This window comes from Salmo salar, chromosome ssa05 (assembly GCF_905237065.1).
Source record: "Salmo salar chromosome ssa05, Ssal_v3.1, whole genome shotgun sequence".
In the NCBI taxonomy this organism is placed as follows: domain Eukaryota; kingdom Metazoa; phylum Chordata; class Actinopteri; order Salmoniformes; family Salmonidae; genus Salmo; species Salmo salar.
The window spans coordinates 34,710,482-34,735,986 of record NC_059446.1 but is presented as its reverse complement, the minus strand read 5'-3'; the positions used below and the strand labels follow the sequence as shown (position 1 = coordinate 34,735,986).

The window sequence follows — 25,505 nt, the reverse complement described above, 5'->3', positions numbered from 1 at the left end:
AGTGCCAAACATGTTTCTGAGCCTAATTGTTTTATTTTAAAAACATGGATTCATTCAGAATGTGGTTTTCATATTGAACTTGCTATAGGCTACGTAGGAACTTCTCACCATTGATTAGGAGCTGAACAGTTGGAAAGCACTGGCAGCCATATGGTGTGAGTGAGTGATAGAGAGAGCAAGGGAAACTGTCAATCTTCTTACGGGATGGAAAGAGGCTTTATCTCCATTGATACACACCACACGTACAAACACACGCACGCAGATTTTGATGTAGGGGTGGTGGGGGCTGTATAGAGGAAACTATTGTGAGAGCTCAGAAACATGAAGGGGGGGGGGTCGGGTTAGCATGAGGGATGAGAGAGGGACACATCTGCTCAGATTGAGTGCGAGTGAGAGAACAGAGAGTGCGAGAGATCAGCGAAAGAAGGACATAAAAGTCAGGGAAGAAGAGCTGGTAAGCATAGGATAAACTGCATTTTATCTTGTTTTGTCTAATGCTGCTCTGTCAATCATTAACTGTCATATGTGTGTACACACTTTGTTTCTGTGTATGCACTAGTTTGTTATGTTTCCAGTATCGGTGTACAGATGTATTTAGCTTTAACTGGTATTATATGTTTCGCACCCTCTCTTCATTGGTAGATTAGCAGTATGTATATTAGCACGTACAGTATATTCTTTTTAGCTAATGTGTTTCTCTGCCATATTGTCTGACAGAGGGTGTTAGAACCATTTGTGCGTGATGCACATGCACTGAACCAGATGTTGGGTCCAGGTCCAGAGTGCGTGTTTAGAACCCAACATAATTAAAGAATCCATTCATTAACAACAATTGAGCCTCACTGCACTTTCATGACTCAACCATCACATGCCACCCTCTTACTGTACCCCTCCCTTATTTTCTTATTTTCTTTCTTTTTTTCTTTCTGTACAGCCTACCTTCTCTCTGTCTTTCTCTCTCTCATCCCTTTATTATCTCCCTTCATCCTTGAAACAAAGGCCGAAACACCACAGCTTTTATTTCCTCCCTTTCTCCTTCTATCTGTCCCTTGAGAAAAGGACTGAACCCCCATTCCACTTTGTCTCATTACTTTACAACTGTCCTCCACCATCCCTATATCCCTCCATCCATCCCTCCCTCTTTGCCCCCCTTCTTTACTAAATGACAACAGCTAATTTAATTAAAGCACCACATTCTTCTCAGCCCCCCTTACACCCACCCCCATCCCATCCACTTTCCCTCTGCATTTAAATCCAGTGTCTTATTGTACACACTAACACAACCCTCCCCTACTTATTTTATGTTAAATGTTCTTCCATCTCCTGATTAGCTATTTCTTGATTCATCTGCCTATTGAACATGTACAGTTAAAGTCGGAAGTTTACATGCACTTAGGTTGGAGTCATTATAACTCGTTTTTCAACCACTCCACAAATTTCTTCATGACACAAGAAATGTTTCCAACAATTGTTTACAGACAGATTATTTCACTTATAATTCACTGTATCACAATTCCAGCGGGTCAGAAGTTTACATACACTAAGTTGACTGTGCCTTTAAACAGCTTGGAAAATTCCAGAAAATTCCAGAAAATTCTGTCATGGCTTTAGAAGCTTCTGATAGGCTAATTGACATAATTTGAGTCAATTGGAGGTGTACCTGTGGACATATTTCAAGGCCTACCTTCAAACTCAATGCCTCTTTGCTTGACATCATGGGGAAATCAAAAGAAATCAGCCAAGACCTCAGAAAAACAATTGTAGACCTCCACAAGTCTGGTTCATCCTTGGGAGCAATTTCCAAACGCCTGAAGGTACCATGTTCCTCTGTACAAACAATAGTACGCAAGTATAAACACCATGGGACCACGCAGCCGTCATACCGCTCAGGAAGGAGATGCCTTCTGTCTCCTAGAGATGAACGTACTTTGGTGCGAAAGTGCAAATCAATCCCAGAACAACAGCAAAGGACCTTGTGAATATGCTGGAGGAAACAGGTACAAAGTATCTATAGCCACAGTAAAACGAGTCCTATATCGACATAACCTGAAAGGCCGCTCAGCAAGGAAGAAGCCACTGCTCCAAAACCGCCATAAAAAAACAGACTACTGTTTGCAACTGCACATGGGGACAAAGATCATACTTTTTGGAGAAATGTCCTCTGTTCTGATGAAACAAAAATAGAACTGTTTGGCCATAATGACCATCGTTATGTTTGGAGGAAAAAGGGGGAGGCTTGCAAGCCGAAGAACACCATCCCAACCGTGAAGCATGGTGGTGGCAGCATCATGTTGTGGGGGTGCTTTGCTGCAGGAGGGACTGGTGCACTTCACAAAATGATGGCATCATGAGGTAGGAAAATTATGTGGATATATTGAAGCAACCTCTCAAGACATCAGTCAGGAAGTTAAAGCTTGGTCGCAAATGGGTCTTCCAAATGGACAATGACCCCAAGCATACTTCTAAAGTTGTGGCAAAATGGCTTAAGGACAACAAAGTCAAGGTATTGGAGTGGCCATCACAAAGCCCTGACCTCAATCCTATAGAAAATTGTTGGCAGAACTGAAAAAGTGTGTGTGTGTGTGTGTGTGTGTGTGTGTGTGTGTGTGTGTGTGTGTGTGTGTGTGTGTGTGTGTGTGTGTGTGTGTGTGTGTGTGTGTGTGTGTGTGTGTGTGTGTGTGTGTGTGTGTGTGAGGAAGGAGGCCTAAAAACCTGACTCAGTTACACCAGCTCTGTCCGGAGGAATGGGCCAAAATTCACCCAACTGATTGTGGGAATCTTGTGGAAGGCTACCCAAAACATTTCACCCAAGTTAAACAATTTAAAGGCAATGCTACCAAATACTAATTGAGTGTATGTAAACTTCTGACCCACTGGGAATGTGATTAAATAAATAAAAGCTCAAATAAATCATTCTCTCTACTGTTATTCTGACATTTCACATTCTTAAAATAAAGTGGTGATCCTAACTGACCTAAGACAGGGAATTTTTAGGATTAAAGGTCAGGAATTGTGAAAAACTGAGTTTAAATGTATTTGGCTAAGGTGTATGTAAACATCTGACTTCAACTGTATGTAGCCTCCATCTCCTGACTATCTTCATTGACATTTTCATTCATCATTATTTTCAGTATAGTATTTTATCTTTGCATTATTTAGGCTACATATTTCAATTTTCTCAATGATAATGGAGATTTACTCACTTTTATGCTGAGTAAAAAACTAGGCTATACAGGTTTGTTGCGATACAGTGCTGGGCTATTATGATAATGTATATACCTCTGCATGTTTAAAGGATTTGCGACATATAGTGCAAAGGCCAAGCTTTGTAAAGCCATTTAAAGACTTTAACATAAAGTGTGTAATGTAATGACAGCATGATCAGAGATAGCATGAAAGTTTTCGTTGGCAACAACAGCAGAAAACTAACATGTAAACCGGTGCTCTCCCATCTCCAGAGCGTTTTACCAGCAGTGTCAATACGTCCCGAGAAGCACTGGTCCTGTCACAGCTTATCTTCACTCCTCACATCAACTCGACCATGAAGGACGGATGACACTTCGGAGACCCGGACCCCTCGTCTGGATGAACTGACCTAAGGCGATAAATGTTCACTCCAATTTTGTTTTGCGAGTTTCATTGGAATATGCGAGCGCCAGCGGGATGAAGGCAGCAGCGTGGAGTTTTCTCCTGCTGTGCGCGTGCACGCAAACCGTGTCCGTGGCCGGGGTCCAAGGCTCGACAGTTGCCCCAACGAATACAACAGCATCCACCTCCTCTGCTCCTGTTACCCCCACTGACGACCAAAGCACTGGACTGGTGGTGAGGAAAAATGCGGAGGCGTATAATACCCTACGGCTATTTTATTATTCATCCAGCATGGATTATTTATTTCAGCAAGTTGCTATCATTTATGATGGCCTTTGAAGTGAAAATAGTTTACAAAAAAAGAGTGAAATAGTGAAGAGAAAAAAATATGAATACAAATTCACTACCAAAGTGATAAATCATATGCCCTTATCTGATTTTGTATCATACATTTTTTCACTTGACATCGTTGCCTGCAAGGCCAGAGTGTTGAGCAAGCCTATATGTTTTATTGTGAAACTGGGCTCGCATGGACATGGAGATGTACCTTCACAGGATTAGTCTAGATACTGTACATAGACACACTTTGAGGAGCAGTCAAACTCTGATTTTCACTTATCTAATCTTCACTTAGCTTAGTGATCTCTTTACCCTCTCAAAACGTCCACTTCAGCTACTCTACATATGTCTCGAAGCAGCACAAATAACGTTTTAGGACTGACCTACTATAATGCCTCTCAATGCAATGCCTCTGTTTCCTGTCCCAGGATTGGCTGACCAGGTATGGCTACCTCCCGCCCTCAGACCCCTCTACTGGACAGCTACAGGCCTGGACAGCTGTCACTCATGCTGTTAGAGCCATGCAGAGGTTCGCAGGCCTCGAGGATACAGGAGTTGCAGGTGAGAAAATAGACATAGGGTTGGGAAAATTAGGTTGATTATATCCATCCTCTCTGTGTTGCTCTCTCTCTCACACCTCCGTCTCTGTCTCTTTTTCTCTCCCTCTCTCTCTCTCTCCCCCTCTCCCTCTCTCCTTCACTCCTGTGTTACTGACCTATTGTTGACCTCCTCTCTCTCTGTCCTCTCTCAGATGAGGAGACACTTGCTCTGATGCGAGCCCCACGATGTTCACTGCCAGATGAAGGGGAGGAGCCAAAACCACTGGCCAATCAGCTCCAGGAGGGGCAGAGCCTGAGGAGAAAGAGGGCTGTGACCACATGGACACGAAGGAACATCAACTGGAGGTTCATTAGACTACTGCTCACTATTCCTCCTTCATCTCTGTATCTCACTAATCAACCCATTGTCACTTTCACTCTCAATACCTCTCTAATTCTCCTTAGGTTGCGTTCATACCCCACCTCCTCCTCCCTCTCCCGTGAGACGATTCGCTCCCTGGTGTTTTACGCCCTGAGGGTGTGGGCTGACCCAACCCCACTGGAGTTCCACGAGGTCAGTCTCTTTCCCTGGGTGTGTTAGTTGAATAGAAAGATTACCCTCTCTCTCTCTCTCTCTCTCTCTCTCTCTCTCTCTCTCTCTCTCTCTCTCTCTCTCCTCTGACCTCACTTCCTGTTTCTCCTGTTACCAGGTGGGAGGCTCAGAAGGGGCAGACATGCAGGTGGACTTCCTCCACGGTTTCCATGGTGACGGATACCCCTTCGATGGGGCAGGGGGAGCTGTTGGCCACGCCTTTTTCCCCTCTGACCCTGCTAGAGCGGGCGGAGTACACCTGGATGCTGAGGAGGAGTGGGCGTTCCGCCAGCCAGGTGAGTGACAACAAAAAGACCCAGAGACAGCAGAGAGAGGTACTGGGGGATTCAAGGGCCCGATTCCAAATCAAACAGTAGATCTGAAAGTTAAGGATAGGTAATCGTATTACACTGATAGCCCTCTGGTAAGGTAGGTGGAATTTAAGTTTGAGTCTCCACTGAGGTTCACAATAGAAATGGGTTTAGATGTAAGTTTTCAATTTGGAGAATGTTATGGATGCAGTCAACACACTACTAACAACCGCCCTAACCTGAACCAACCCCCATCCCCCGCATCACCCCAGCCTCTGAGGGTACTGACCTGTTCACGGTCCTGGTGCATGAGTTTGGCCATGCCCTGGGTTTGTCCCACTCGTCTGCCAGGCGCTCTGTGATGAGACCCTACTACCAGAGCCCCGTAGGAGATCCTCTACACTACCGCCTGGGCCCCCACGACCTGGAGCACATCACCAGGCTCTACGGTCAGTCACTGTGTGTGTGTGCGTGTGTGTGTGTGTCTGTGTGTGTGTACATGTGTGTGTGTGATTGGTTCTGAAACGACGGTGTTGTGTTTGCAGGTAATAGAAATCATCTCATGGTCACAGACGTTCCCCGGTTGGCTCCTGAACCTCAGCTGCGGCATCGCGACAGGCACGGACACCGACACAGACACAGGTACTGACACTTCAGACACAAGGACACAGACAGGGAAACAAAAGAGGAGAAGGGTTAGCCACTCAACAAATAATACTCTCTCGGCCTTCCCTCCCTCCATCCCTCCCTCCCTCCATTTCACTCCTGCCCTCTCTGCTGCTCGCTCCTTCTCTTTCAGACATTCTGTAGACCGCTGTAACACTAGCTTTGATGCAGTGGCCAACATTAGGGGAGAGACGTTCTTCTTTAAAGGTGAGTGTGGTGTAGGTAGGCTGCCTGTTGGTTGGGTTCTGCTGTGACTATTGTCCCCAGGTTCCCTCATTATTCTACTGGCATCATCGCCCCCCGGTGGATATATCCACGATTACAGGGCTGTGTGCTGAACTCCTCTCTGTCTCACCTCTTTTCATCTTTCCTTCACCCCATCGTCCTTTCTCTCGTTCCACCTTTCCTACTGTGCCTTCCTCCTCTCTGTTCCTCACCTCGCTCCCGCCCTCCTTCACCTTCTACATTTTTTTTCTTCCCTTTCTCATCTGTCACCTCCTGACCAACCTCCCTCTCTGGCAGGGCTGAGTATGTGGCGGGTCAGTACTGGGGGGCTGGTGTCGGGCCGGGGGGCCTCGGTGAGGAGGCTGTGGGGGGGTCTGCCCCCTAACCTGCCCCCTCTGCAGGCTGTGTTGGAGAGACACTCGGACCACGCCATCATCTTCATCACTGGTAGGTAACCTCTGACCCCAGCCACCCCACACACTAGACCTCCACACAGATAGCTCTGGGTAGAAGTTGCCCTAAGCCACAGATCTAGGATCAGTATTCCATCCCCGACTCCTAACCTTAACCATTTAGAAGGGAAATTATAAACTGACCTTAGATTAGTCTGATTCTTCTACTCCACATAGCATCACAATGCATCAGTGACACATTATGAACAGAGGAGAATTAGTGCTACTCAACTGACTAAACTGTTAAAGTTTCTCGATTGCTTGAAAACATTAAATACATTACACAAAATCAACTACCTCCATCAAAACATACAGCCTGTTATGTCATGAAAAGTTATTCATTGAAAAGTCTACACCTGCATTGCTTGCAGTTTGGGGTTTTAGGCTGGGTTTCTGTACAGCACTTTGAGATATCAGCTGATGTAAGAAGGGCTTTATAAATACTTTTGATTGATTATTTCAAACAATCGTTGCACAATGGCCCAATAAATACTGACTACAACACATCCTAACATGTTTTTTTTTTACATGGAAAGTGACTGAGAACACATTCTCATTTACAGCAATGACTTGGGGAATAGTTACAGAGGAGAGGAGGATGAATGAGCCAATTGTAAACTGGGGATGATTAAGTGAACATGATTTTGAGGGCCAGATTGGGAATTTAGCCAGGACACCAGGGTTAACACCCCTACTCTTATGATAAGTGCCATGGGATCTTTAGTGACCACAGAGAGTCCAGACACCCATTTAACATCCCATCCGAAAGATACCACCCTACACAGGGCAATGTCCCCAATCAATGCCCCGGGGGATTGGGATATTTTTTTAATCCAGAGGAAACAGTGCCTCCTACTGGCCCTCCAACACCACTTCCAGCAGCATCTGATATCCCATTCAGGGACTGACCAGGACCAACCCTGCTTAGCTTCAGATGCAAGCCAGCAGTGGGTCACAGGGTGGTATGCTGCTGGCCAGTGGTTAACCCTCTTTTGTAGGTCTGTGACATTGGTTGATACTATAATTATAGTATGCACCATAAAAGGTAAGTAAACATATTATCACAGCATGGGCTGTATTCTTTTTTCCTAAAAAGGATTTTACCAAAGATGACCAACTGTAAAGTAGATGCAGGGAGTCAGGAAACAAGTGCAGTTAGTGAATTTAATTACGAAGAACATGGAACGATACAAAACAAAGGAAGCGTCAAACATGGAAACATAAACAATACTGCCTGAGGGGTGAATACGATGGAGTGCTTGATAAAGGGTGAGTAATCAGGGGAGTGATGAAGTCCAGGTGTGTCTGATGATAAAGCACAGAAATGTGTAATGATGGGTTGCCAGGACCGGTGGTTAGTAGACCGGCGACGTCGAGTGTTGGAGAGGGGGAGTAGTAGAAACAAAGTAGAAACAATGTCACTCAAGAACATGAATATCCAGAAACAAACAGCTTTATTTTACCTTTTTTCATTTTAACTGAGAGCTGAACTATCTTGCTTTATGGGCCCCTTTACCGCTCCTTTGTCCTTGCCCTCAGCCTCTTACTTGGTCCATGCTTGCATTCAGCTACTCAGAGGTAACCTCTTTAATACATGAATAAGGACTGATTGCAGATTGAACAATTGTGCAAAGAAGGTTTGCACCCGTGCAGAAGAGGTGCACATTCATGGGAGTAATTTGTATCAGCTGTGACCAAATGTTTTAATTTTTGACCAAATGTTTGTCATTATTTACTGAACTGAGTTTTGCGTCTTTTGTAGAGAGTTGTGTTTGTGTTTACTGTTTTGCAAAAATGTGCTTAGCTTTTGCAATGTGAAAGCAATGAGAAATGACTTACTGGAGAATACTGTTGTGCTCATTAGGTTATGATGGAGATCAAATCAAATGTTTCTTTATTTTATTTCGTTTTATTTTTTGATTTCACCTTTATTTAACCAGGTAGGCTAGTTGAGAACAAGTTCTCATTTACAACTGCGACCTGGCCAAGATAAAGCAAAGCAGTGTGTCACAAACAACAACACAGAGTTACACATGGAATAAACAAACATACAGTCAATAATACAATAGAAAAAGTCTATGTACAGTGTGTGCAAATGAGGTAGGATAAGGGAGGTAAGGCAATAACCTGTTATGGATAGGGGGCAGTATTTTCACGGCCGGATAAAAAACGTACCCGATTTAATCTGTTTATTACTCCTGCCCAGAAACTAGAATATGCATATAATTGTTTGATTTGGATAGAAAACACCCTAGTTTCTAAAACTGTTTGAATGGTGTCTGTGAGTATAACAGAACTCATATGGCAGGCCAAAACCTGAGAAGATTCCAAACAGGAAGTGCCCTCTCTGACCATTTCTTGGCCTTCTTTATTCTCTTTATTGAAAACAGAGGATCTCTGCTGTAACGTGACACTTTCTAAGGCTCCCATAGGCTCTCAGAAGGCGCCAGAACGTTGAATGATGACTTTGCAGTCCATGGCTGAAAAACAGTAGCGCATTTGGATAGTGGTCGATCTGAGAACAATGAGACGGGCGCGCGGTGTACGTGAAGAGTCCATTTAACTTTTTTAGTCTTTGAACGAAAACAACGACTCCCGGTCGGAATATTATCGCTATTTTACGAGAAAAATCGCATAAAAATTGATTTTAAACAGCGTTTGACATGCTTCGAAGTACGGTAATGGAATATTTTGAATTTTTTTGTCACGATATGAGCCGGCGCGTCACCCTTCGTTATCCTTCGGATAGTGTCTTGAACGCACGAACAAAACACCGCTATTTGGATATAACTATGGATTATTTGGAACCAAACCAACATTTGTTGTTGAAGTAGAAGTCCTGGGAGTGCATTCCGACGAAGAACAGCAAAGGTAATCCAATTTTTCTTATAGTAAATCTGAGTTTGGTGAGTACCAAACTTGGTGGGTGTCAAAATAGCTAGCCTGTGATGGCCGGGCTATCTACGCAGAATATTGCAAAATGTGCTTTCACCGAAAAGCTATTTTAAAATCGGACACCGCGATTGCATAAAGGAGTTCTGTATCTATAATTCTTAAAATAATTGTTATGTTTTTTGTGAACGTTTATCGTGAGTAATTTAGTAAATTCACCGGAAGTGTTCGGTGGGAATGCTAGTTCTGAACGTCACATACTAATGTAAAAAGCTGGTTTTTGATATAAATATGAACTTGATTGAACAAAACATGCATCTATTGTATAACATAATGTCCTAGGAGTGTCATCTGATGAAGATCATCAAAGGTTAGTGCTGCATTTAGCTGTGGTTTTCGTTTTTGTGACATTATATGCTAGCTTGAAAAATGGGTGTCTGATTATTTCTGGCTGGGTACTCTCCTGACATAATCTAATGTTTTGCTTTCCTTGTAAAGCCTTTTTGAAATCAGACAGTGTGGTTAGATAAAGGAGAGTCTTGTCTTTAAAATGTTGTAAAATAGTCATATGTTTGAAAAATTTCGGAAGTTTCGGAGGTTTTCGGATTTTCGAGGAGTTTGTATTTCGCGCCACGCCCTATCATTGGATATTGGAGCGGTGTTCCGCTAGCGGAACGTCTAGATGTAAGAAGATAAATAGGCCATGGTGTCGAAATAATTACAATATAGCAATTAAACACTGGAGTGATAGATGTGCAGAAGATGAGTGTCCAAGTAGAGATACTCGGGTGCAAAGGAGCAAAATAAATAACAGTATGGGAATGAGGTAGTTGGATGGGCTATGTACAGGTGCAGTGATCTGTGAGCTGCTCTGACAGCTGGTGCTTAAAGTTAGGGAGAGAGATATGAGTCTCCAGCTTCAGTGATTTTTGCAGTTCGTTCCAGTCATTGGCAGCAGAGAATGGGAAGGAAAGGCGGCCAAAGGAGGAATTGGCCTTGGGGGTGACCAGTGAAATATCCTGTTAGGGCTAGGGGGCAGTATTGACACGGCTGGATAAAAAACATACCCGATTTAATCTGGTTACCACTCCTACCCAGTAACTAGAATATGCATATACTTATTACATATGGATAGAAAACACCCTAAAGTTTCTAAAACTGTTTGAATGGTGTCTGTGAGTATAACAGAACTCAAATGGCAGGTCAAAACCTGAGAGATTCCTTTACAGGAAGTGGCCTGTCTGACCATTTCTTGAACTTCTTTTCCATCTCTATCTTTTACTAAGGATCTCTGCTCTAACGTGACACTTCCCACGTCGTCCATAGGCGCTCAGAGCCCGGGAAAAAACAGAATGTCGTCATTCCAGCCCCAGGCTGAAACACATTATCGCCTTTCTCAAGTGGCCGATCAAGGGACTCTGGGCTTATGCGCGTGACCCGACCACCCCCGCCTTTGTGATTTTTTCCTCTGTTTGCCGAAAAGGAGATTCCCTGTCGGAATATTATCGCTTTTCTACGAGAAAAATGGCGTAAAAATTGATTTTAAACAGCGGTTGACATGCTTCGAAAGTACGGTAATGGAATATTTAGAATTTTATTGTCACGAATTGCGCCATGCGCGACACTTCTTTACCATTTCGGATAGTGTCTGGAACGCATACGAACAAAACGCCGCTATTCGGATATAACGATGGATTATTTTGGACCAAACCAACATTTGTTATTGAAGTAGCAGTCCTGGGTGTGCATTCTGACGAAGACAACAAAAGGTAATGAAACTTTTATAATAGTAAATATGATTATGGTGAGTGCTAAACTTGCCGGGTGTCTAAATAGCGAGCCCGTGATGCCTGGGCTATGTACTTAGAATATTGCAAAATGTGCTTTCACCAAAAAGCTATTTTAAAATCGGACATATCGAGTGCATAGAGGAGGTCTGTATCTATAATTCTTAAAATAATTGTTATGCTTTTTGTGAACGTTTATCGTGAGTAATTTAGTAAAATGTTAGCGAATTCCCCGGAAGTTTGCGGGGGGTATGCTAGTTCTGAACGTCACATGCTAATGTAAAAAGCTGGTTTTTGATATAAATATGAACTTGATTGAACAAAACATGCATGTATTGTATAACATAATGTCCTAGGGTTGTCATCTGATGAAGATCATCAAAGGTGAGTGCTGCATTTAGCTGTCTTCTGGGTTTTGGTGACATTATATGCTGGCTTGAAAAATGGGTGTCTGATTATTTCTGGCTTGGTACTCTGCTGACATAATCTAATGTTTTGCTTTCATTGTAAAGCCTTTTTGAAATCGGACAGTGTGGTTAGATTAATGAGAGTCTTGTCTTTAAATAGCTGTAAAATAGTCATATGTTTGAGAAATTGAAGTAATAGGATTTTTAAGGTTTTGAAAATCGCGCCACAGGCTGCAAGTGGCTGTTACGTAGGTGGGACGAATTCGTCCCACCTAGCCCAGAGAGGATATACCTGCTGGAGCGCGTGCTACGGGTGAGTGCTGCTATGGTGACAGTGAGCTGAGATAAGGAGGAGCTTTACCTAGCAAAGTCTTGCAGATGATCTGGAGCCAGTGGGTTTGGCGACGAATATGAAGCGAGGGCCAGCCAACGAGAGCATACAGGTCGCAGTGGTGGGTAGTATATGGGGTTTGGTGACAAAACGGATGGCACTGTGATAGACTGCATCCAATTTGCTGAGTAGAGTGTTGGAGGCTATTTTGTAAATGACATCACCGAAGTCAAGGATCGGTAGGATAGTCAGTTTTACGAGGGTATGTTTGGCAGCATGAGTGAAGGCTGCTTTGTTGCGAAATAGGAAGCGATTCTAGATTTGATTTTGGATTGGAGATGCTTAATGTGAGTCTGGAAGGAGAGTTTACAGTCTAGCCAGACACCTAGGTATTTGTAGTTGTCCACATATTCTAAGTCAGAACCGTCCAGAGTAGTGATGCTGGACGGGCGGGCAGGTGCGGGGAGCAATCGGTTAAAGAGCATGCATTTAGTTTTACTTGCATTTAAGAGCAGTTGGAGGCCACTGAAGGAATGGAGGTTAGTTAACACAGTGTCCAAAGAAGGAAGTATACAGAATGGTGTCATCTGCGTAGAGGTGGCTCAGAGAATCACCAGCAGCAAGAGCGACATCATTGATGTATACAGAGAAGAGAGTCGGCCCGAGAATTGAACCCTGTGGCACCCCCATAGAGACTGCCAGAGGTCCGGACAACAGGCCCTCCGATTTGACACACTGAACTCTATCTGAGAAGTAGTTGGTGAACCAGGCGAGGCAGTCATTTGAGAAACCAAGGCTGTTGAGTCTGCGCCGAATACAATAGGTGTAGACCTTAGTCACAGTGAAATGCTTACTTATGAGCCCCTAACCAACAATGCAGTTAAAATATATATGAGTAAGAATAAGAAATAGAAGTAACAAAAGAGAGCAGCATTAAAATAACTATAGCGAGACTATACACAGGGCCGTACCGGTACAGAGACAATGTGTGGGGGCACTGGTTAGTTGAGGTAATATGTACATGTAGGTAGAGTTATTAAAGTGACTATGCATAGATGTTAACAACAGAGAGTAGCAGCGGTGTAAAATAGGGTAGGGGGGGGTCAATGCAAATGGTCTGGGTAGCCATTTGATTAGATGTTCAGGAGTCTTATGGCTTGGGGGTAGAAGCTGTTCAGAAGCCTCTTGGATCTAAACTTGGCACTCCGGTACCGCTTGCCGTGCGGTAGCAAAGAGAACAGTCTATGATTAGGGTGGCTGGAGTCTTTGACATTTTTTAGGGCCTTTGACACCGCCTGGTGTAGAGGTCCTGGATGGTCAGGTCTCTGACCTTTTCCCTATAGGCTGTCTCGTTGTTGTCGGTGATCAGGCCTACCACTGTTGTGTCATCGGCAAACTTAATGATCGTGTTGGAGTCATGCCTGGCCATGCAGGACTGAGCACGACACCCCTGAGGGGCCCCTGTGTTGAGGTTCAGCGTGGGGGATGTGTTGTCATTAAAAGTGTCTTAGCAATCTAGAAAAACGAACATGATTCTAGTTTCTCTCTCCGCCCATATTCATATAACCTTATGAATTGTAAACCAAACCTGAAGCTTGAGAAGACTCTTTATTGCCTCTTTCTGTTTTGTGTTTTAGAATCCCAGTTTTGGCTGTTCAATGACCTCTCTCTCCAGGAGGGCTACCCCCGCCCCCTCTCAGCGCTGAGGAAAGGGGGCGAGACAGAGGGAAAGGGAGGAGAGGAAGGAGAGGAGGAGCAGGGCCTGATGTGGGACCCAGAGGAAGGACCAATGTGGGGGGACATTGGAAAAGGGGAAGCAGGAGGAGAGGAAGAAGAGAGTGAGACCTGGACCGAGCTCATCAGAGGAGGAGTGAACGGGATTACGACAGAGAGAGACGGTGAGTGTGAGAGAGAGAGAGAGAGAGAGATGAATGAGGAAAACAGAGACTGTGAGATTCTATGAGACTGACTGTGAAAGATTATGTGAGACACCTCACAATACCTCACAATACTGTACATGTGTGAATGTATGTAAAAAAATTATATATTTTTTTATTAGGCCCCATGCTATATCACTTCCAGACATGGGTTCAAATACATGTGTATTTGAGTATTTATTTGATGTATATTTTAGTATTTTCAAATGCACAGCCCAAACAAGTACTTTTATTTTAATATTTTAATGGTTATTTGTAAAAACCAAATAGTATACCAAAATGTATTTCAAAGTATTTCAAAATACTTATTTCAAATACTATTTTGAAATACCTGGTTTGTATTTGAGTCAGTGTATTAATAAAGGTTATCAGAATACTTGTTTTGAAATGTATTGAAAAGTAATTGAAATACCAGGTCTGATCCCTTCCTCAGGCTCCATCTACCTCTTCAAAGAAGATTCATATTGGAAGTTCCCCTACCCAGCCTCTGTCCCAGAGGTAGGATACCCTCGATCCCTGGCCACCGATTGGTTGGACTGCCCTCACCCCTCCGCACCTGTCCTAGACAACTTCTCTCGCTCTCTGTCTCCCCCTACTGGACGACAGGAGCTCCGCGAGAGGGGGAAGGAGGAGAGGGGGGGAGAAGAGAGGGGAGGCCAGAGCGGCCATGGCCTAGACACAGACAGAGAGGGACAGCAGCACTGGCCCTGCACTTGCCTGAATGGAGCAAAAGTTAGCAGCGTGAGCATGACTTCGTTCATATGTGCCCTGCTGTTGACTCTCCTCTCCCTGATAACTGTGTGATGTTAGGCTACGTCCCAATACTCTCGACGGCGTCCTCATCTCACCCCCTTCTACCCCATGGCTACGTCCCAATACTCAACAATGGCCTCCCCCTTTCTCTCCCCCCCCCATTCCCTCCAGGTTGTGGCTGCTGTTGTCTATGGTGCTAGGCCCTTTCTCACCTTCCACTATGACAAAGTTTGCCATGCACCCTTACAATCCATTCCACATACCTACCCTTAGGGCTGTGATATATGGGTTGGGTTAGGAGAAGGTGGGAATTTGGGACACAACCAAGAAGTCCCTACACCCCAAAGGAGGAATGTTTGTCCTGGACATTTCAGATGAATTATGAACAGTTATCTGCTGCTGGTCTACCTCTTTGTCTGTCTGTGAAATGTATCCCTTAGCACCTTGTTGTACAGCCTACACTTGATGATTTCAGAACATTTTATCTGACCAAATAAAATAAAACAACTCTGTTGCCTTCAGTTTTCATTGTTAAACCATAAACGCAGATGACTCATTTATATTTTGATACTAATAGCAATAAACGTCACCATTAGGTTCGTAGTCACCGTCAAAATGTGCCTCTTGGGGTGCTGCCCTATAAGTCCTTGACCAAACCAAACAAACTATAAATAATTAATAGTTGTAGAGGTCCAGTGGTTTAATCTTGCTGTCACTGGGGCAGTTTTGGAATTTCCCTGCACCCTAGCATTCAACCACATGCCGATTTGGGTAACTTCAGTATTACGTAACTTGGGGAGAAACATTATTTTAAAACACTCTACATCTTACCTCTGTATAAATTGGTGTTTCAGCTCATTGACAACCAAGGCTTCATTCTTGCTAAGAACTTACTTCTCTGAAGGCTCAGTTTACCTTGATCTACACGATGTGTGTCCTCTACTTGGCCCCTCTCCTTGCTCTGTTGTCAGTGGGAACAGCAGTACCGGCACCAAAGGATTGTGGACATCTGGTGAAACTGCTCGCACCGGAAGACCAACATAATGTGAGTACATCGCCTATCTATAGAGTGGACCTCAATAGAGGCCCACAGTGGTATTGGGGTATGTTAGAAATAGTGATGATTTCCAATATGTGAACTGTGTTCTATTGACTCTAATGGAATTTAAAAGGCATTTGACTCCAACTTATAGGCAGAATAGATCCTCTGCCCTCAAGCACTATGCTTCACAGACAAATAGTGCTATAAAACGGAAATGTGTGAAATTAAATAACAGACAAATACATTTTCCCACAGGTCTTTGGGAAGTGGATCTTCATCGAGGGTTTCTCGGACCATGAGATGTTCAACGCAATATTGAGAAAGACCAACAGCTCATGGATTGAAATCCTTCCCACTTCACACACCGAGACGGTCCTTTTGAACCAGGGAAACTTGATGTAAGTGATAGTAACTCTCTACAGCCTTGTCTCTAACCACTTGTCATGTGTCGTTAGACACAGTTGCTATGCTATGTGAATAGACATTCTACAGCTCTAAGAAAAATATCTTTCTAATGATTATCTCATTTCCTCTGCCAGTGATGGAAAATGTCTTGGCTCCTCTGTCAACATGACCCTTTCCAAAAACATTTTGCAAATCTCACGTAAGTCAAACATTATTGACTGGCAGGCCATCCATGATCTGATAGAAAAAATGCTGTTAAATTACTGTGAGTTACTGTGTTTTTTTTCATACATAGAGAATAATGTAACTTCCACTGTACGCTTCCTACTATCCTGCCCTGACTGTCTCGTCATGGACTTCAATAGCACCATGGACGAAGTGCACATCCGATCTCTCTATATCTTTGGTAGGTGTGTGTGTGTGTGTGTGTGTGTGTGTGTGTGTGTGTGTGTGTGTGTGTGTGTGTGTGTGTGTGTGTGTGTGTGTGTGTGTGTGTGTGTGTGTGTGTGTGTGTGTGTGTGTTTTTTTTTAGATCCCTCCAATGGCCAGAACCAACATTTACCCAACAAAAATGTGGAAACCTTGGTCAATCAAGTCATGGAATCAACCAGTTTCTTTCTTCTTCTATTTCCAGGGAAGACCAGCACACTGCTGGAGGCAGAGCTGAAACAGTTCCGGAAGCAAGCAGAATGCCTCCAGTATCCTCAGCCTGCACAGTATTCCTATGATGGAGTTACAGGTCATTATTAACCTACTCATCAAAAGAACACCAGGCAACATTTAGTATTATGGTGGTAGGGTTGAAGAAAAATATCTAAAAAAGATATACTGTATATTTAAAATAATATATATATTTACCAAAAAATATATATAGGGGATTGGAAATTATGCAGACAATTACATTGATAGAAGCCACATTCTCTCTGCAATATTAAAGCTTAAAAAAAGGTTAGTATTCATTTATGTTGTCATTCATCAGTTTAGAATAGATCCCTGTTGGCTGAGTCCTGTGTTAATTTAAACCTTGTCCAAGTTCTCATTAACGTCTCCTCTCTCCTCTCTGCAGAGTTTTGCGCTGAGAAAAAGGAGAGCTCACACATTGTTGCGTCACAAGATGAAAAGGATGGTTCACAGTGATATGGCTACTGAGGATGGAATGGTTGCATTAATAAAATGGTGTACTCTCATACTGACTGCTTGTTTTGAAATGCATCGTCATCCATAAACACACTAAAGCACGCACACAAACAGGCAGACACACACTCCCTGTTCTACCTCCTTAAATATGTAATATATCATCAGGGACCAGGGTGAACAACACCGGACTCATCACACTTTCCTGAGGAGTACCATTGTCAACTTCAAACCACATTGACAATTCTGACCCCACCCTCACCCATATGACTCGATCAAACAGGAAGTCCATGATCCAGTTATACAGACGTCCCCCAATGAACGCCAGGGTTGGTCATTTACCTGTCTTATATCAGCTCACTTGTGCTGAGGTGGTAGGGCTGGAAGTATTCAAGGTGTGTCCTTAAAAACCAATGTACCAATTTCAATCAGCACTACTGGTGATATTAAAGACGCACCAAAAGCTGGTCTCAGTGTCACCTCTGACCATAGAGGGCCCTCGGGGTTCTCTATGGTGTAATAGGTCAGAGCGTGACTAGGGGGGGTTTCTAGTTATTATAGTTCTATGTTGGTGTGTGAGTATGGTTCCCAATTGGAGGCAGCTGAATATCGTTGCCTCTAATTGGGGATCATACTTAGTGTGTCCCTTTTTCCCACCTGCGTGGTGGGATATTGTTTGTATGATTGCCTATGTGCACTACGTATTGCACGTTCGTTAATTCTTAGTTTTTTTGAAGTTTCAAGTAATAAATATGTGGAACTCTACTCACGCTGCGCCTTGGTCCTATTATTTATATAACGATCGTGACACTCAGTGGTAACGCAATAGGTTATGGCATCGACTTTGCCAGCAGAGGCGCACAGTATCCTAATCAGTAGCCTATAACCAATACTCGATTAAAATATCACACGCAGCAACAACAAAAAAAGCCAACAGACAGTTTTTTTCTTTATATTGAACATTATTTTTCTCCATGCAGCTTGTGTGGACTCATTGGGCCTACGTGTTTGTTATAACTAGGCCTATTGTAGGACTGTATACTATTCAGTACATGAATAGGACAAACACCCATGCGCATCTCCAAGGCATTCTTAACTCAAATACTTCTGCTAAGTATCAGAACTCAGGATAAGACCCAGATGCAGACAGCTAGAATCACAGATGTTTATTGACTGAAACAGGGGGCAGGCAAAAGACAGGTGGAGGGTAGGCCGAGGTCCGTAATCCTTGGCAGAGTCAGTAAGGCACAGAATGGCAGGCAGGCTCGGGGGCAGGCAGAGGTTCGTAATCGGGTCAGAGTCAGGCAGGTACAGAACGGCAGGCAGGCTCGGGATCAGGGCAGGCAGAATGGTCAGAACCGGGGAAACTAGGAAACAGAAACTTGAGAAAATAGGAAGACTGGAAAGCACACTGGTAAGACAAGACGAACTGGCAAGAGACAAACAGCGAACACAGGTATAAATGCACAGGGGATAATGGGGAAGATGGGCGACACCTGGAGGGGGGTGGAGACAAGCACAAAGACAGATGAAACCGATCAGGGTGTGACACTAGGTTGAACTCAAATTCAAATCGAGAGACTGAAAAATAGCTTCTATCTCAAGGCTATCAGACTGTAAAACAGCCATCACTAACACAGAGAGGCTGCTGCCTACAAACAGACTTGAAATCATTGGCCACTTTAATAAATTATCACTAATTATCACTTAATAACGCCACTTTAACAATGTTTACATATCTTGCATTACTCATCCCATATGTATATACTCTATTTCATACCATCTATTCCATCCCTTTACTTAGATTTGTGTGTATTAGGTAGTTGTTGTGGAATTGATAGATTACTTGTTAGATATTGCTGCACTGTCGGAACTACATGTCCAAGCATTTCGCTACACTCGCAATAACATCTGCTAACCATGTGTATGTGACCAATCGAATTTGATTTGATTTTGAAATCACGCAGTTCAACAATTGCCCAATAGGTGGGGTTGAGACCGCGCTGAGACAGGCGCACCTCAACTGTCGCATCACCTTTTCAAGGAAATGTTGTAGGCTAACCAGGGGTTGTCATGTATGTCAATCTATTTTATGAAGAGATAAGGAAGTGACTTTCAGGCTTTTCATCATAGGATGTCCTTGGCGCTGTCATGGAGTAAACGCGAGAAGAACCTGAGTGGACTATCACCTGTGAATTAATTTGAACGGCAGCACTGTTTTCAGCATAAACCGAAGTCAGACGGAAGTTTTCTATTGACAGTTGGAGAGATGAGATGATGTATTCTGTTTACATTATGATGTATTAGGCTACAAACTTTTTTCAAAAGGTAAAACCTTGTACATTACTGAATTCACTTTTCTATTGTTTTCAAATGGTAATACTGGAAGCTAAATACGTGATAAATTTAAAATTATAAACTGAGTGGTTCGAGCCCTGAATGCTGAATAGTTGACAGCCGTGGTACGACAAAACATTTATTTTTACTGCTCCAATGACGTTGGTAACCAGTTGTGGTATATGGCCAATATACCACGGCTAAGGGCTGTGTCCAGGCACTCCGCGATGCATTGTGCATAAGAACAGTCCTTAGGCGTGGTATTTCGGCCATATACCACACCCCCTCATGTTTTATTTCTTAATTATACAATGGGTGGGTCTAATCCGAATGCTGATTGGTTAAAACTGCATTCCAGCCGGTGTCTATTCCACAAGTTACCACTGGCTAAAGCTATGAAGTTGAAATGCCTATTTACTCTGTTCCATCTGACTGCGCAATCCGCTGTCTCATCAGCCCAGCTAGGCAATATAAAGAGCATCTAGACATTATCTCACATTTCTTTTAGACTAACATTTAGTTAACAACAGCAGAGATTAATATAAACCTTGCTGTCAGTCTCTCTGGACATTTGCAACATTGTTTCAATATTCAAATTCGATCTCCAGGATGAGCCTGATAGGCAGGCAGCGTTTCTTAGCCAATCGAAATCATAAATTGTCTGGCATCATTTTTATGGATAAATACAAAGAAATGTAAATTGAAAAAAGGTCAAACGAAAGAAGTGCAGCTAGTTTGCAGTCTTTTCAGCTTCAGTTTGAAGTGATTGTGTTAGCTGTGTTGTTGGCTAGCTCCTCTGAAAACAGTGTCCTGACGAGTGAGCACATTTTCTATGCCAAGAAAAATTGCCCCTCATCAAATCAAATTTTATCGGTCCCATACATGTGTTTAGCAGATGTTATTGCAGGTGTAGCGAAATGCTAGTGCTTCTAGTTCCGACAGTGCAGCAATTTCTAACAAGTAATATCTAACAATTTCACAACAATTATCTAATACACACAAATCTAAGTAAAGGAATGTAATTAAGAATATATAAATACATGGATGAGCAATGTCAGAGTGGCATAGACTAAGATACAGTAGAATAGTATAGAATACAGTATATACATATTAGAAGAGTAATGCAGGATATGTAAACATTATTAAAGTGAATAGTGTTCTATTATTAAAGTGGCCAGAGATTTCAAGTCTGTGTATGTAGGGAGAAGCCTCTCTGTGCTAGTGATGGCTATTTAACAGTCTGATGGCCTTGAGATAGAAGCTGTTTTTCAGTCTCTCGGTCCCAGCTTTGATGCACCTGTACTGACCTCGTCTTCTGGATGATAGCGGGGTGAACAGGCAGTGGCTCGGGTGATTGTTGTCCCTTGATGATCTTTTTGGCCTTCCTGTGACATCGGGTGCTGTAGGTGTCCTGGAGGGCAGGTAATTTGCCCCCGGTGATGTGTTGTGCAGACCACACCCCTCTCTGGAGAGTCCTGCGGTTGTGGGCAGTGCAGTTGCCATACCAGGCGGGATACAGCCCGACAGGATGCTCTCAATTGTGCATCTGTAGAAGTCTGTGAGGGTTTTAGGTGACAAGCCAAATTTCTTCAGCCTCCTGAGGTTGAAGAGGTGATGTTGTGCTTTCTTCACCTCACTGTCTGTGTGTGTGGACCATTTGGTAGTCATTGATTTGGATGCCGATGAACTTAAAACTTTCCACCTTCTCCACTGCTGTCTCGTCGATGGGGGGGGGGGGTGCTCCCTCTGCTATTTCCTGAAGTCAATGATCATCTCCTTTGTTTTGTTTACGTTGAGTGAGAGGTTATTTTCCTGACATCACACTCCCAGAGCCCTAGCTCATTGTTATGGATGTATCCAAATAAATGTCACTAGAAAACAGCTAAAACTAATGCAAAATCAGCTACTTTGCTGTTATTCTCGCTGGACTTTTTGACGTGACTGTAAGTTAGCCGTCGTTGGCTTGTTAACAAGCAAGAGATAAGAACGTTGCCAGCCAGTATGAGACTGAATGACTGGGTCGCTTCTCTGGCAACCAAACCAATAGAACGAACGACCAGCCGGCTTGAGTAGCAACCCTAGATTTTTGTCGGGACTATATCTTGTGGAAGGATGAAATAGTATGAATAAATAACATTTTTATGAAAATATGTAAATCATTATTTGAATGTTGGTAAGCCATTGTATGAAAGTGATAATGCCCTCGAAGCCGTTGTTTGGAGGATATATTGGCACGGTTTGCCAATATAACAACACCCGTGCCAATATATCCACCAAACACCGGCTTCTCGGGCATTATCACTTAATTGTAAATTGGGTCGTTCAAGTCCTCAATGCTGATTGGCTGACAGCCATGGTAAATCAGAACGTATACCACGGGTATGACAAAACATTTATTTTTACCACTCTAATTACGTTGGTATCCAGTTTATAATAGCAATAAGGCACCTTGGGTAGTTTGTGGTATATGGCCAATATACCGCGGCTAAGTGCTGTGTCCCGGCACTCCTTATTGCGTTGTGCATAAGAACAGCCCTTAGCCGTGGTATATTAGCCATATACCACACCTCCTCGGGCCTTATTGCTTAGTTATATTGAATCATATAGGTCTACCTAGAATTTGAATGGTTCTCATCTAGATGTATTGCCATGATTCTGCAACACCAGGCGCCGCGTTTATAAACATTGTATAAGTACAAAATATACCCCAAAATGTGCGTGCGCAAGTTTTAATGCAAAAGTTGGCATTTATTTAAAAATATATTTTGATGTGAGAATGTGCTCACAACCCTGCAAACCTTAGACCATGTATAAGCACATCTGTTAGTGATTGTAATAATTTTTGTATTGCAAGCTGGCAAGTAAATAAAAAAATAAATAAAAAAACGAAAAACATATATTAACAATGCAGCCATTAGTGAGAAAAGCGACACTCTGTTTTTTATTTTTGGAATATAAAATAATTAGACATAGGAATCTTTTTTTCTATTTTATTTTCATAACCAATGCAGAATATATTCTCACCTTTTCTGGCCATGATATTCCCCAAGGACCCATACAACAAATAACCATGCGCATCTCTCATTTAATTGGACCTAGTAGCCTGGTACAGTGCCTTGCGAAAGTATTCGGCCCCCTTGAACTTTTCGACCTTTTGCCACATTTCAGGCTTCAAACATAAAGATATAAAACTGTATTTTTTTGTGAAGAATCAACAACAAGTGGGACACAATCATGAAGTGGGACGAAATTTATTGGATATTTCAAACTTTTTTAACAAATAAAAAACTGAAAAATTGGGCGTGCAAAATTATTCAGCCCCTTTACTTTCAGTGCAGCAAACTCTCTCCAGAAGTTCAGTGAGGATCTCTGAATGATTCAATGTTGACCTAAATGACTAATGATGATAAATAGAAATCCACCTGTGTGTAATCAAGTCTCCGTATAAATGCACCTGCTCTGTGATAGTCTCAGAGGTCCGTTTAAAGCGCAGAGAGCATCATGAAGAACAAGGAACACACCAGGCAGGTCCGAGATACTGTTGTGGAGAAGTTTAAAGCCGGATTTGGATACAAAAATATTTCCCAAGCTTTAAACATCTCAAGGAGCACTGTGCAAGCGATAATATTGAAATGGAAGGAGTATCAGACCACTGCAAATCTACGAAGACCCGGCCGTCCCTCTAAACTTTCAGCTCATACAAGGAGAAGACTGATCAGAGATGCAACCAAGAGGCCCATGATCACTCTGGATGAACTGCAGAGATCTACAGCTGAGGTGGGAGACTCTGTCCATAGGACAACAATCAGTCGTATACTGTACAAATCTGGCCTTTATGGAAGAGTGGCAAGAAGAAAGCCATTTCTTAAAGATATCCATAAAAAGTGTCATTTAAAGTTTGCCACTAGCCACCTGGGAGACACACCAAACATGTGGAAGAAGGTGCTCTGGTCAGATGAAACCAAAATCGAACTTTTTGGCAACAATGCAAAACGTTATGTTTGGCGTAAAAGCAACACAGCCCATCACCCTGAACACACCATCCCCACTGTCAAACATGGTGGTGGCAGCATCATGGTTTGGGCCTGCTTTTCTTCAGCAGGGGCAGGGAAGATGGTTAAAATTGATGGGAAGATGGATGGAGCCAAATACAGGACCATTCTGGAAGAAAACCTGATGGAGTCTGCAAAAGACCTGAGACTGGGACGGAGATTTGTCTTCCAACAAGACAATGATCCAAAACATAAAGCAAAATCTACAATGGAATGGTTCACAAATAAACATATCCAGGTGTTAGAATGGCCAAGTCAAAGTCCAGACCTGAATCCAATCGAGAATCTGTGGAAAGAACTGAAAACTGCTGTTCACAAACGCTCTCCATCCAACCTCACTGAGCTCGAGCTGTTTTGCAAGGAGGAATGGGCAAAAATGTCAGTCTCTCGATGTGCAAAACTGATAGAGACATACCCCAAGCGACTTACAGCTGTAATCGCAGCAAAAGGTGGCGCTACAAAGTATTAATTTAAGGGGGCTGAATAATTTTGCACGGCCAATTTTTCAGTTTTTTATTTGTTAAAAAAGTTTGAAATATCCAATAAATTTCGTCCCACTTCATGATTGTGTCCCACTTGTTGTTGATTCTTCACAAAAAATTACAGTTTTATATCTTTATGTTTGAAGCCTGAAATGTGGCAAAAGGTCGAAAAGTTCAAGGGGGCCGAATACTTTCACAAGGCACTGTAAATAGATAGGCTATATGTATTTCAAGTTTTGCAATATCATAGGCAGCAGGGTTTATAATACCGGTATAACAGTCTAATTTAAGAGCTGATATATTATATGTATCAAGCAAACTATTTACCAAGAGAGTTTTCATCTAGATTTTTCCTAGTTGTCTATTTACCACCACAAACCGATGCTGGCACTAAGACCGCATTCAACAAGCTGTAAAGGCCATAAGCAAACAAGAAAATGCACATCCAGAGGCGGCGCGTCTCTTGGCCGGTGATTTTAATGCAGGGAAACTGAAATCCGTTACCAGTATTTCACCTGTGCAACTAGAGGCGACAAAATTATAGATCACCTTTACTCCACACACAGAAATGCATACAAGGCTCTCCCTTTGGCAAATCTGACCATAGCTTTATCCTCCTGATTCCAGTTTACAAGCAACAACTCAAAAAGGAAGTACCAGTGACGGAAGTGGTCCGATGATGTTAAGCTACAGGACTGTTATGTTCCGGGATTCATCCGGTAACATTGAGGCGTTTGCCACATCATTCACCGGCTTCTTTCATAAGTGCTTTGACGACGTCTTCCCCACAGTGACCATACGTTTATATCCCAACAAGAAGCCATGGATTACAGGCTATATCCACACTGAGCTATTGGCTAAAACTGCAGCTTTCAAGGAGTGGACACTTATGCGGAAGCTTAGAAGGAATCCCTCTACGACCTCCGACAAGCCATCAAACAGGCAAAGTGGCAATACAGGACAAAGGTGGACTCCTACTACACCGGCTCTGACACTCGGTGGATGTGCGCAAGTGAAATGCCTTGTATGCTCGCTTCAAGGCAAGCAACACTGAACCATTGTTTACGAGGACGCATACTTGCATGCGCTGACCAGCTGGAAAGTGTCTTCACTGACCTTTTCAACCTCTCCCTGACCCAGTCTGTAATACCTACGTGTTTCAAGCAGACCACCATAGTCCCTGTGCCCAAGATAACCTGTCTAAATGACTATCGCCCAATAGCACTCACATCTG

At 43.1% G+C, this 25,505-nt stretch overlaps 2 protein-coding genes across 2 annotated transcripts; both read left to right on the top strand.

The window, feature by feature from the left end:
- The first annotated feature begins 375 nt into the window (after positions 1–375).
- Positions 376–14,973, top strand: LOC106604697 (matrix metalloproteinase-17). Its single transcript, XM_014199618.2, has 12 exons — positions 376–454; positions 3,459–3,822; positions 4,356–4,488; positions 4,679–4,832; positions 4,932–5,040; positions 5,177–5,354; positions 5,642–5,818; positions 5,915–6,011; positions 6,169–6,242; positions 6,558–6,707; positions 13,767–14,027; positions 14,500–14,973. Exons 2-12 carry the CDS (start codon positions 3,664–3,666, stop codon positions 14,868–14,870), a joined length of 1,863 nt encoding a protein of 620 aa, XP_014055093.1. The 5' UTR covers positions 376–454; positions 3,459–3,663; the 3' UTR covers positions 14,871–14,973.
- A 574-nt stretch (positions 14,974–15,547) lies between these two features.
- Positions 15,548–17,453, top strand: LOC106604696 (saxitoxin and tetrodotoxin-binding protein 2). Its single transcript, XM_014199617.2, has 6 exons — positions 15,548–15,864; positions 16,117–16,259; positions 16,401–16,465; positions 16,562–16,672; positions 16,901–17,005; positions 17,333–17,453. Exons 1-6 carry the CDS (start codon positions 15,748–15,750, stop codon positions 17,401–17,403), a joined length of 612 nt encoding a protein of 203 aa, XP_014055092.2. The 5' UTR covers positions 15,548–15,747; the 3' UTR covers positions 17,404–17,453.
- Positions 17,454–25,505: the final 8,052 nt, after the last annotated feature.

What these genes read in the sequence shown, in the direction of transcription:
- LOC106604696 (XM_014199617.2), top strand. Translation starts at nt 15,748, where the DNA reads ATGTGTGTCCTCTACTTGGCCCCTCTCCTTGCTCTGTTGTCAGTGGGA. An exon ending in AAACATTTTGCAAATCTCAC is followed by an intron (nt 16,466 to 16,561) that starts GTAAGTCAAACA and finishes TTTCATACATAG; the next exon opens with AGAATAATGTAACTTCCACT. An exon ending in CCGATCTCTCTATATCTTTG is followed by an intron (nt 16,673 to 16,900) that starts GTAGGTGTGTGT and finishes TTCTATTTCCAG; the next exon opens with GGAAGACCAGCACACTGCTG.
- LOC106604697 (XM_014199618.2), top strand. Translation starts at nt 3,664, where the DNA reads ATGAAGGCAGCAGCGTGGAGTTTTCTCCTGCTGTGCGCGTGCACGCAA. An exon ending in ACCAAAGCACTGGACTGGTG is followed by an intron (nt 3,823 to 4,355) that starts GTGAGGAAAAAT and finishes TTCCTGTCCCAG; the next exon opens with GATTGGCTGACCAGGTATGG. An exon ending in GCACATCACCAGGCTCTACG is followed by an intron (nt 5,819 to 5,914) that starts GTCAGTCACTGT and finishes TTGTGTTTGCAG; the next exon opens with GTAATAGAAATCATCTCATG.